At 42.4% G+C, this 12673-nt stretch overlaps 1 protein-coding gene across 1 annotated transcript; it reads left to right on the top strand.

Annotated features, from left to right (window-relative positions):
* Positions 1–7638: 7638 nt before the first annotated feature.
* LOC123055976 (histone-lysine N-methyltransferase SUVR4-like) lies at positions 7639–12389 on the top strand. Its single transcript, XM_044479765.1, has 7 exons — positions 7639–7833; positions 7930–8299; positions 9429–10180; positions 10897–11162; positions 11606–11672; positions 11765–11815; positions 12131–12389. Exons 1-7 carry the CDS (start codon positions 7639–7641, stop codon positions 12224–12226), a joined length of 1797 nt encoding a protein of 598 aa, XP_044335700.1. The 3' UTR covers positions 12227–12389.
* Positions 12390–12673: the final 284 nt, after the last annotated feature.

Here is a 12673-nt window from a genome sequence, read left to right as displayed (position 1 = left end):
TGATGCCTATATACATGATCATACCTAGATATTCTCATAACTATGCTCAGTTCTGTCAATTGCTCAACAGTAATTCGTTCACCCACCGTAAAATACTTATGCTCTTGAGAGAAGCCACTAGTGAAACCTATGGCCCCCGGGTCTATCTTCATCATATTAATTTTCCAATACTTATTTATTTCCTTGCTTTTACTTTGCTTTTATTTTACTTTCATCTTTATCACAAAAATACCAAAAATATTATCCTATCATATCTATCAGATCTCACTCTCGTAAGTGACCGTGAAGGGATTGACAACCCCTTATCGCGTTGGTTGCGAGGATTTATTTGTTTTGTGTAGGTGGGAGGGGCTCGCGCGTAGCCTCCTACTGGATTGATACCTTGGTTCTAAAAAACTGAGGGAAATACTTACGCTACTTTGCTGCATCACCCTTTTCTCTTCAAGGGAAAACCAACGCAGTGCTCAAGAGGTAGCAGCTGCCGTCACTGCGATTCACCTGTGTATGGTGTCGCCTCCAAATCGGCTGATTCCGCCGAGCCGCTACGGCCTCCCCCTGGCCGCCTCCCTGCCGGCTCCGCATCACGCCCGGCCTCCTGCGATGCAATTCCATTGCCAAGACACTTTGACCGCAGGCTCGGCTGCCTCACCAGCCTCCGCACGTCGCCCTGCGGCCTTGCTCCTCCGTCCCCGTTCCGCACCGAGTCACCGGTGGCTTTGCCCCTCGCGACCCACCTCCGACGGCGTGGTCCCGTCTCCAAGCCGCTAGTTGTTCGACCCGCCCCTGCTTCACCTTGGCACTTTAACTCGTCGTCACCAAGTCGGTCTCGTCAACCACCGCGGTCCAAGGGCCGCTGTTGTGCTTTGTGTTAAGCCGCCTGGTGAAAATCTTGGGTCAAACTGCCATGCCTCTCATCAGCAGCACCGCGTGTTCGCCGGGCCTGCTTCACCCTCGGGCCAAGTTACCGAGCTGCTGTGCAGACCTGACCCGCTGCCCAGTCGCGACATCGGCAGTGCTAAGTCACCCCCACTGTTTTAAATCGCCTCGGCCGTGCTAAGCCGTCGCGGCGACCTCTCACCGGTGTTTTCCTTCGCTGCCGAGGCCTCCGCTTGACCCGCCTGCCTCCATCACCGTTTCAGCGTGGTTCGTTTTAAGACGCCCTCACTGTCGCGCACTGAGCTGCTGCAGTGTCGACCCGCTACCCTTACTGCGCTGGCCTCTGATGGCTTGCCGTGCCTGGCTGCTGGCTCGCCGCGCCTGGTTATTTTTGGATGCGTCCCGCGAGTGCGTTGACTGGCCAACGGGGCTGAAGAAAAGTAAAAAAAATGAAGGAGATTGGGGTACAGTTTCCATTGAATGAAGAAACCGTCGTGAAGTGGGCTTTATCTGTGAGGCCAGCCTAATCGTGAGAAGATCCACTCTGTTGAACAAGTGGCTCAATAACTGTTGAAATTACTGAAAGGTGGTCTACGGATGTGGCAAACAGATCATCTATCGTCCGGGCAAATCAGGTGAATTTTGTCCAGTCAATTTTTATTGATACATTTTTTATTCTTTAAAGAACAATTATGCTGGCTTGCGATATTGTTGATGCAGGGCAATTGTTCACTACAAGAGCGATGGTCGTGTCATGGATATATAGCTCGCGCCACTATTATCATGCGCTAGCATCTGACTGTGCCATGATGCTCGATGAATATATGTGCAAACCGCCCCCTCTCCGGCCCAATTTACATCAACACGACGTGACTGACTCGCCCGTCCGCGCGGTTTACCGCGCCTGCCATTGACTCGCCTGTCCGCACCGAGAGGGGTCGACAATACCTACTACGGTCATTCCATTCAATCCACCAAGTTGGAGATACCGCTTTAAGCTCAGAGGCGATCTGCTGACGCCGTTGGGTTTTGACATCACATCGCATAAGTCGTGTCAGCCATCCAACTACCCGGCAAAAAATCAGGTGATATCCTTCTTATGTATTTTATTATCCATGTGTATAATAATTCCTCCAAGAGCAATTACTCTAGATTGCAAATTCTTTAACGCGGGACAAATTGTCTACTACAAAGGTGACTGTCATGTCACGGAGTTTATTGAATGACTCATACCAGGAGTATACAATGAGTGTTGCGAAGATCATCAACTCGCCTCCAGCTTCAACATATTCCAGTGTTTCGCTGTTCAATTATATGCCTGGTTATATCACGGTCAAAGTGTGAAGAATCTTAAGCCAACTCCTCGAGTCGTCTTAAGACTCAGGGGCTACATGGACATGACTCAGCAAATGTTGCCAGTTTCAGCAGATTCAAGAACCCCGGGTCATTGGAGGGAAAATAACCCGGTCTCGGGAGTTACTGCCACATTGGTGAAATTTAAAGGCCGTCAGAAAAAACATTCGGCTTAAAAAGGGCCTGGCAATAAAAAATCTCCGGCTCAATGGAAGAGTTCTGGGTTATCAAAAGAAATTCCGGCTCAGAATCCGGTCCAACGTCCGGTTCAAGAAGAATGCATCTCTCGCAAGTTTGAGGTTTCAGAAAAAAATAAAGGTTACCAAAGAGAACTTGCTGCCATGATGCGCGGTTCAAATATGGGTATCCTGCCTTATGGGCTTATCATATTATGATCACTATAATAAAGCCGGCATCCCTGATAATTCAGGGCCTCTGTCGTTTCATTTCTAAGCATCTGAGTCTTTATTATTTGTCCATAAGGTCACTTGGGAGCTTCCAACCCATCGGGTTTAGCTTTCTTACCCTATTGACCAGGCGTGGACGCCGAATCCCGAGTTTGTCCTGCATGTTTGCATGATGCTACTCCGCCAGGTAATCCTGAATGAATCGTCGTACTCTTAACAGTCAATCTTTTTCAAGACCCTGAACTCGTTAAGGTTAAAATGACGGTTTGTCATGTGAGGGCCGGCTTACAGTGAGCGAGGATAACTCTAAGGCTGTGCGGCCTATGAAAGCACTTGGATTTTTGTGGCTGTGCGGCCCATGAAAGCACTTGAATTTTAAGGTTGTGCGGCCTATGAAAGCACTTGGATTTTTGTGAATTTATTTTTTCTGAATATTTTGGATTTGTGTACCTTGCAGAATTTTTCTACTCAAGTACGTTTGGTACAATTCAGGCCATGCTGCCTTGATTATATGACTCATAATTGAGCATATTGTGTTTGGTAACCTGCCCTGATAGCGGACTTTAAGTCGCCAACAGGCTTTATTGGAGTCAGGTGCTTGCAAATCTTTGGATTGTCACCCTCACTGGATATGGCGATGTAAGCCGGCAGTATAAACCAATTTTACAATTACGTTTTTAATTGTTATACAAATATGCGAGGTTTGATAACCCGCCCTGGCTTTTGACTTTAAGTCGCCGGTATATTTTGGCTTCAATGGCCTTTAATTCTAGTCTTTTCCACAATTGCATAAGACTATATTATGTTTGGGTTGTTACCCGCCCTGGCTTTTGACATTAAGTCGCCAGGGCATATGTTGTTTAAACTTTGTGCAGGACATGCAGAGCTATGTTTTACATAAATGATTAAGTTCAAACCCATCACCAAAGATTAAAATTGGTGTTTCAAAAGGGTTATCAGTTCTTGATTTTTACAAAGGCTATAAGCCGTCGGGTTGCAAAAATACCGGATTACAATGAATGCGCATTAAGTCACCATCATCCAAGAGCCACTGAGTACTTAACTCTGGATTTTCTTGTCAACAGATAAGATCTTGTGGTTGTTTTTATACCAGATTATATTATTCCAATCTTTAATAGCCAAAGATGGCTAGATTTTTCATTATGGTTGTCATAACCAGTATTCAATGATTGAGGTTTTCATACCGGATTATATTATTCAAATATTTAATAGCAAAATATGGCTGGAATTTCATTATGGTTATCATAGCCAATATTGGATGATTGAGGTTTTCAAAGCTGCTTCAGAGTAATGACTATTATTTCTTCATCTCAAAATACCAGCTCACGGCAGAGAGCGTGGTTCAATATTTATGTGTAAGGCTTTCAGCAACATCATCCGGGCAGTGGATATCTATAATGGAAGGAATAGTCCCAAGTCGCTGCAGACATACGACCCGACACTTGGGGGCTACATTATTCAAATCAAGATTATATCAAGTATGCAAGTCCCATGTCACTGCAAGCATGCAGCATGGCACTTGGGGGCTAATGCAAGGTCATTTTTTATCTCGCTTCATTGAAGACCCGACCCATTACATACTGATGAGCCGGCCCTTGGGGCTACTAATTGCTCTTGTCAAAAATTCAAAATCCATTATATCAAAGGTAACCCGAAGCTCGAGGGCTATATCATATGATGTTATTTTTAATGAAGTACATGTAAAGTCCCAGCTCAGTAGCTACACATTGCTGCTTAAGTCTACATAATCAAATCTACAAAGTCCCTGCTCATTGTTGCATAATGACCCGGCACTTGGGGGCTGCACATGGGAAGTACAAAGTGTTCAGTTTATGATTGGAGATTTACATGAACAACCCGGATTTCTCAAAAGTTGCAGCATTTATATTAAAGCAAGTCTTAAGCTATCACTACGTTCTTCTCTTAAGACTTGGAGGCTATAGGTGATATGCATATAAGAGAGGAATGTCTTCAAATTCTCAGTTTTGGGCAAACCAGGTATTATATTATTATTATTGGAGAAATTTGCAAAGTTTATTTCCTCTAAGCTATTCATAGAAAGGTTTAGAGAGCTGACTCAATAATTGCAAAGCTACATTTACAAAAGTAAGCACCAAGTCGCCATAAGATTGACCCGGCATCAGCAACAATCATGACCCGGCATCAACAACAATCATGACCCGGCATCATCTGTTTTATAACCCGGCATTTTTGGCAATCATAAATCGGCAAGATCTACATCTTCAAGCCGGCTGGAAATCAGATGAGTATTTCAAGACCAGTATTTTTGTCAAACTAGAGAATTGGAAGCCGAATCAAATGAATTATTCTTTATAATATTTTTTCTGCAAGAAACCAATGTCAGCAAATTGATTTTTTAGCTGGCCTATTGACCCGGACTTTTCAGAAGAAGTACCTGCATTTTTTGCATTGGCAAAGTTTGAACATATCTGCTAAAGGAGATTTGCTATGAGATCATGGGCACTTATCAAGAAGGAAATTACAAGGACTTAAGGATGATCAGGTGCCGGTTCAGAAAAACTTTTAACCCAGAGCGCAGCCTGTCAAATTTGTTCTTGTGTTTATTTTGCAGGATCAGTTTAATATGGATAAATCCAAATTAAACTGGGGCTAATATCGGGGATATACCCCGCGGTATGACCCGGCCGGATATATGACCCGGCTGGGACTTGGCGTTTCATTAACCCGCCCGAAGACTGGCGACTCACTGGTCTGGCGACTCACTAATGACCCCAACGGCGGGTCAGATGGAGGACAAGGCCCAAGGCCCAGTAGGCCGGCTCATGTTATGGTAGCCCGGCTTAACAGGAAAGGCGTAAGGAATATTCCCTTACAAAGGAAGAAGACTAGGATTCCACTTGTACTAGAATAGTCCTAATCCTACTAGGACTCTACATGTAACCCGCCCCTCCAACTTATATAAGGAGGGGCAGGGCACCCCAAGAGGGACAAGTTTCATAAGTTAAGACAGACAAGTCAATAGCTCTCCAGGGAGAGGTAGCGAAAGAGCACCCTTGTAATTGTGAGCATCACCATGATCAATATCAATGAAGTAGGATGTAGGCTTTTACCTCCACCGTGAGGTGCCGAACCCAGGTAAAACCTTGCGTCTCTCGATTCCGATCAACCCCGTTCAAGCTACTACCTAGTTGCGTTGGCCTCACGACAAGTCCTCACACTAGGACATCTGCCGTGACAAAACCACGACGGAACCAGTTCCGCTTTAATTTACTTACCAAACTTCGGATCAAAATATATGGTAATTCATGGACATAATTTAATGATTATTTATTTACACAATCGTATTATTATAGACAGGTAAATCACAAACCGACATATTACAATATTTATATCCCGTTGCAATAAAGGGCATTGCTCTAGTAAAAGAAAAAAAATCCCTATGGAGGGGCAGACTGCCGGAAGTCTCCTTCTACTCGCGAGCTCAAATGAGGTCACGGTAAACAGTAACACTGCAAAATATTGAAATAATGTTCAAAACACCCTGAGCCTTTTTTGTGACAAACTTTGACAAATGTTCTATGTGCTTGCAAAGTTTCATGATGAAATCACATCCGTGAAAGTCGCGGCAAAAAAGAGAGACAAAATCAGCATCGATCTTGTTCTTTTTGGCACGGCTTCCACGAATGTGATTCCGCGTTGAAACTTTGTAAGCACTTAGAGCATTTGTCAAAATTTACCACAAAAAATATTCAGGATTTTTTGAACTTGTTTTCAATGTTTTTTGGTGTTCCGGATGCGAATGTGCCCGCAAGCAGTACCTTGGCGTCCGCAGACGGCTCGCCTCTTCCCCTCTTCCCCTATTCTCGTCGCCTGGACTTCCACGCTCTGTTTCGCTGCTCCCACCAACCAGCCTCTTCTTCCGTCTCAAAAACCCCAACGCCGGCAACGCCGCTCCAAAACCCCAATCTCTCGGCCGGCGGCGACCGCGCCCCCGTCTTCCGCGGAGGCCTCGGTCGCTTCCCCGTGCATCGGCTTCGTCTCCTTGGGCCGCGGTTGGCGTAGGAGGTGCGTGCGCGCTTGTTTTGCAGAATGGGGTTTTTGCCTTGTTTTACTTTTCTGCGGATTCTGACGCCCTCTCTTAGTTCATAGTTTGTCGGCGCTCCGCCGCTGGGTAACCTCGAGACGAGGCCTGGCTGTCCAGATCGCAATCCCCGCTTCGAATCCCTCGCGCTGGTTAATTTTTGTACTGAAGACTGAAGAGGTTTGCGTGTGCTGTCTCTCTGGCGATGCGGAATGCGGGGGTTTTCTTGACGATTTTTTCTCCGTTCCTTGGTTATGTGGTTCGCCGTTTTGTGGTGATGATAATACGACTGGAGTCTGGACGCTCTGCTTTTGATTATACGCGAAATGTCGCAATTTCTGGATGATATTTTTAGTGCACGATTAGCATCTCTAACGGTGATAAGAGATTCAGTAAACGGATACACTAGTACACACATTCGGTGTATACTAGATCTCTAACGATGAACTGGATTTGCGTGCATGCTGCATTGGGTGTTAACAAGTCAGTAAATATTCGTTGCAGTCCCAGCTTTTGATGCGCTGCATCTCATTGAGGAAACTGTGCAGATGGCCTGTAAATTTTCAGAGAAGTTCCAGTTGGTATACTAGATCTGTCATATCACAAAATTTCAATTCTAAACGGAAAAAAGAGCGGTTCCATTCAACATTTTCAGAGACAAGTATCCTGCTCTGAGAAGCAATATACTAATCTCGTTGCTGGCCCTTGCAGCCAAAATTTCATTCACTTAGCAGTTACACAGCTTTCCATAATGTATCAATAATATCGTTATCTGCTGGCATGTCTTCGTAATGTGTTTGTGGTGCTAGGCTGCTAGCTTAACTTTTTATCTGTGTATTTATGCTTTTTATCAGTTGGTTCTTGGAGGTGCCACTATCTGTACGATGTGCTATATTGATTTCTTCCATTATATGCAGGATGGCATCTTCAAAGGTTTGCAAGGAAAGATTTGATGCTGCTGTCACATATCTGGGTGCTATTGGAATTCAGAGAGAAACTGTTTCACCAGTGTTGACGAATCTATTAGAGTTGTATGATCACAACTGGGAGTTTATAGAAGCTGATGACTTTCGGGTTCTAACCGATGCCATATTCGACGAGCCAGATCGCAAAGTACAGTCTACTTTGTTCTGACCATTTAGCCAGAATATAATGTATTGAGGGGCAACATTTCTCTTATAACTCCTTACTCTGCCACTTTTGGTACAGGAAGAACAGCAAAGGCAAGCTAACAAGAGGAAGAATCTTGATTCGGATCACTGTAAAAAGAAGCTAAAGATAAAACATCATTCTCGAAAACCTACATCCAAGGTGCGTGTCAATGAGAAGAGAGAGTTGGCTGAAGCTCCACTGCAGCAAGAAGCAGGCCCTCAAACTGTTTGTGCCACTGGGAACACATTGCAGTTGTCTTCTTCACGACTGCCGATTGAAGAAACAGGCATGGAAATCAATGTTCTCAAGGATACATTGACAGATGAAGATAGTTCAGCTTTATCACTCCAAGGTCAAGAGCTTCCTACTTTCGAGACCCCGCTGGCAGTTATGTGCCCACCAGTTCAAGATTCCAGCCATCAGAGAGGTAATTTCTGTTTTAGCAAGTATGTCTCACACTTTGTATTGATTTATTTGCTGAGAAAAAAACATTTTATTTGCATTTCTGTTATACATATACAAAATAAATATTGTTATCTCGATGCCCTGAGTTTGATAGTCTTCTTATGCTTTCCAAATATAGGCTGTTTGCGGAATGCAAAACTTTCACTATTAGTAATGGTCATGGTTCCCAATTTTTCATCCTAAAAAAGATTAGTAAATGCGCCATCAATTTATTTCATAATATAGTTTGTAGTGTGATAGAAATTAGCGGTCATAAAATTTATAACTCAGACTTAAAAGTGGCGCACTCTCATCTTGATAACGTTGTGGGAAATTTGGTGGCTACCCAATGCCTGTGTTTGATGTTGTGATTCTGAGGTTCCAGGAGTCGATCAAGTCCACCTTTGATGAAGCAGAGCTGTGGCAGGTAGTTGCTGGAGCCGAGGCACTTTGACAGTGCACTCCAGGCCTCCTGGCCGTTTTTAGCTTAGATCTTGCCTTGGTTTTATTGCTTTTTAGTTTGCTCTTTGTTTTTTGTCTTTTTGCAGGGTTAGTTTCATAATAAACATCTTATTTTACCGTTCTCTGTTCTTTGTTTTTGGGCTCTGTTTTTACTTGCACCATTTCGGTGCACCTCTTAACATCCAAATATGACACACATCCTGTTGTGTTAAGAAAAAAAAACTAAAACGACTACCATTGAATTGTAGAAACTCTTGTTAATTTCAGTGCTATTTTCTCAATGCATCACTGGTCTTGGTGTGCACTGTTTACCAATTTGTCTACTACCTTTGGCTTGTGTGCAAGCCTATAAGCCTACCTTTGGCATACTGACACAGGAGCTGTACTGTTGTGAATTTCGAATTTATAAAAACAATGTAATAACTCTTTAGTGATACCGATATGTTTACTGCAATTGCTCCTGAGGTGTCCGGTTTTTCCTTCAAAGATTGCATCATCTTTCTTTCTTTTGGGGGGAGAAAAAGATTGCATCATCTTGTTGTGGTTGCCCTGTTAATATTGTTTTCAGTTGCCTTGTTAACCTAGGATCTTAATCTCTAATAACTCCTAACTACTTAGAATTTCTGTATTTTTCTTTCAAAATCCTCCAGCATACAATGACGCACACAACAAGTCTATCATTGAATTGGACTATACATATAGTGAACCAAGAGAAAGTGGAATGCTACAAATAGTTCCTGCCATGGACTTTTTACCTAAGCCTTCAGTGCCAAATCAAGCTGGTTCCTCGTGTATGCCACCTAATAATAGCATGATCCATGGTGGTATTTGCCCCTCTAGTGCTACTGCTGGAGAACAGAGCAGTTCCAGTAATATGCTGGTTATTGCCAAGCCCAAGGGACCAGCTCATGATGTCAATGACATAACAAAAGGTGAAGAACATGTGAGAATTCCCATAATCAATGAAGGTGGCAATGGGATTCTTCCTCCTCCCTTTCACTATATACCACGCAATATCACATTCCAGAATGCATATGTCAGTCTTTCCCTTGCTAGAATAGGAGATGACAATTGCTGCTCAGACTGCTTTGGAGATTGCCTAGCAGAACCGATTCCTTGTGCATGCGCAGCAGAAACTGGAGGCGACTTTGCTTATACAAGAGATGGCCTGCTTAAGGAAGAATTTCTCAATTCTTGTCTCTCCGTGCTTCCAAAATTCTACTGCAAAATTTGTTCAAGGGAACGAGTGAAGATCGTAAATTCTGAGTCACCAAACGCCAAGGTGAATCCTTGTAAAGGGCACCCTATAAGGAAATTTATCAAGGAATGCTGGAGTAAATGTGGATGCGCCAGAAATTGTGGAAATCGTGTGGTGCAGCGGGGTATTAGTCGGCACCTACAAGTAAGTCGTTTGTACCCATTTAAGCTCTTGGTATGGCCCTCTTGCACCAAAGATAAAGCTTTTATTAATCAGTGTCAGTTGGCAAATGTTCCCTCCTTGCCAAATTAAAGTGCACATAAGTTTTGTGTGAAGTCAAACTTTGTAGATTTCGACCAAGTTTATAGAAAAAATATATGAGCACCTACAATAGAAAATGTATACCATATAAAAATATATTTCATGATGAATCTAATGGCATTGATTTTGTATTGTAGAGGTTGATAATTTTTTCTATGCAGTTGGTCAAAGTTTACAAAGTTTGACTTAGGACAAACTTATATGCTTTATAATTTGGCAAGGAGGGAGTATTACTGAACTAACTGAATTCCATAGGTAATTGGCAGCTCCATATCCATACATAAAAAGTAGAATTCTGTTTATTATAGCGATCTAATGCATATAATTAAAGCGGTTTAAAGTATGCATGATTAGTCAGCACCTTCCAGGCAAGCTGTACAGATCCTTCTATCTTTCCTTTGATTAATGTGGCAATGTTGAACCTGTTTCTTTCTATTTCAAGTTCAATTAATACGGCAATGATGACTGAATGTAGGATCCAATTTTGCCTTAGATTAATGTGGAAATGTTGAGCATTCTGTGTATACTCATGTCCTCATCACATCAAACTGCACATCATGCATGTTTTCTTATATTCATTGTAATGCGTGTCGTTTCAGGTTTTCTTAACCCCTGGAGAAAAAGGATGGGGACTGCGGGCTGCTGAGGAACTTCCTTGGGGCGCATTTATTTGTGAGTATGTTGGTGAAATATTGACGAACAATGAGCTGTATGAGCGAAACAATCAAATGGTGTCGAACGGTAAGCATACCTACCCTACGTTGCTTGATGCTGACTGGGTCACTGAAGATGTTCTGGAGGACGACCATGCTCTCTGTCTGGATGGCACCTTTTATGGGAACGTGGCAAGGTTCATAAACCATAGGTAAGTAATTTCCTTTATGACTACCACCACCAACAGCACCGTCACAAAAAAGAGTCATAAAAATCGCAAACAAATTTGACTAAAATGTAACTGATGAATGGCTACATTTGAGCTGGAAGTTCAACCTTGGTTCTATGTACTTTTACAAGTTAACACTATCTTTATTTGTGCATGTGTGTAATTTAGTAGTGAATATGCTTTGTATTATTCCTTATCTGAATACTTTGATTACGATGTGCATTGTGCAAGTGATGCTACTCTAGTTTGAAGCTATCTAATAGCACTTCATAACACAAGATTTGAACACAGAGGTAGAGAGAAACCAAAAAAAAAAGAAGGTGCTTCCATAGTATGGTGAACCAATAATTTGAATTTTAACTGATTGACTTGGAATGTTTTATTCTTGAGAATTTTTCGACTTGGTACGTCATGGTATGGTGCAGGTGTTCTGATGCCAATCTTATTGTTATACCTGTTGAGATTGAGACACCCGACCACCACTACTACCATGTATGTATGCAACTCCAGCTATTTACTGGCGTTTATGTTAATCAAGTTTGAAACATATGAAGATTGTTTGTTTATTCTTTTGTTTTGTTCAGCCGGCGTTTTTCACCACAAGGCAAATAAAGCCATTTGAAGAACTTATATGGGTAGGTGGTATACTTCATGCAGTTAGCCAATTTACATTAATTTAAGCTCCATTGTGCCGCATCAGTCGTACACTAGTGAATCTAAGGACTAAGATATGGGCCAAACTGTTTCTAATATCCTGACAGAATTCTGTTCAATCTCATGTTTTAGACTTCTAGACCTTATGTTGAACTGTGTCTCCGCAAATCCATCCGTAGTTGTGTCAACCTACCGTTCCTTGTTTGTTTAGTGAAATCTTCTTGCTTAGATTATTGCCTACTTCTAAGTTATACGTCAAAATGCATAATCTTCTTTTGTGCACACATTGACCACAGGACTATGGACTTGACTTTGATGATGTCAACCACCCTGTCGAGGCATTTAAATGTTGTTGTGGAAGTGAGTTTTGCCAGGACAAAAGGAACATCTGAAGTAGGTGCCTCAACCTCTTTTTCTATGGTGCAATTAATAGTTACAGATGCTGATTTCTCAATATTCTCTACTACTTCCTCCATTTTGTTATAACAGTCTTGGAGTCTCAGATTTTAAATAAATTTCCATTGAGGGAATCAAGTGTGTAGTGTTTCCCTACCCTTATTGGCCTACTCTATTGCTTTGGTAGATGCTGTGTGGTTTAATGATGCTTGAGTGGCATGTCTCGTAATTGTGTATCTATGGTTATATCTTGTTATTTTTTTTCTGATTTAGTTTTTTTTTTGTCAAATGCACATGGTGGCTAATGATAGATATGCGGATATACAGAGGGTATATGTGTAATCAACTTTAGCACAACTAGCATATGCCCTCTGCTCATTTATATACCCCTCAATATAACGACAGTTCCTTGGCCTTGAACATTCTTGGTGAAAAAAATACAT

Source organism: Triticum aestivum, chromosome 2D (assembly GCF_018294505.1).
Source record: "Triticum aestivum cultivar Chinese Spring chromosome 2D, IWGSC CS RefSeq v2.1, whole genome shotgun sequence".
Taxonomy (NCBI): Eukaryota; Viridiplantae; Streptophyta; class Magnoliopsida; order Poales; family Poaceae; genus Triticum; species Triticum aestivum.
Note: the sequence above shows the minus strand (reverse complement) of the source record. Positions and strands in the feature narration are given on the sequence as shown.

Excerpts from the sequence above, each read along its gene's own strand:
- LOC123055976 (XM_044479765.1), top strand. The coding sequence starts at position 7,639 with ATGGCATCTTCAAAGGTTTGCAAGGAAAGATTTGATGCTGCTGTCACA. Across the intron at positions 7,834-7,929 it reads TCGACGAGCCAGATCGCAAA|GAAGAACAGCAAAGGCAAGC; the intron begins GTACAGTCTACT and ends CTTTTGGTACAG. Across the intron at positions 10,181-10,896 it reads GTATTAGTCGGCACCTACAA|GTTTTCTTAACCCCTGGAGA; the intron begins GTAAGTCGTTTG and ends GTGTCGTTTCAG.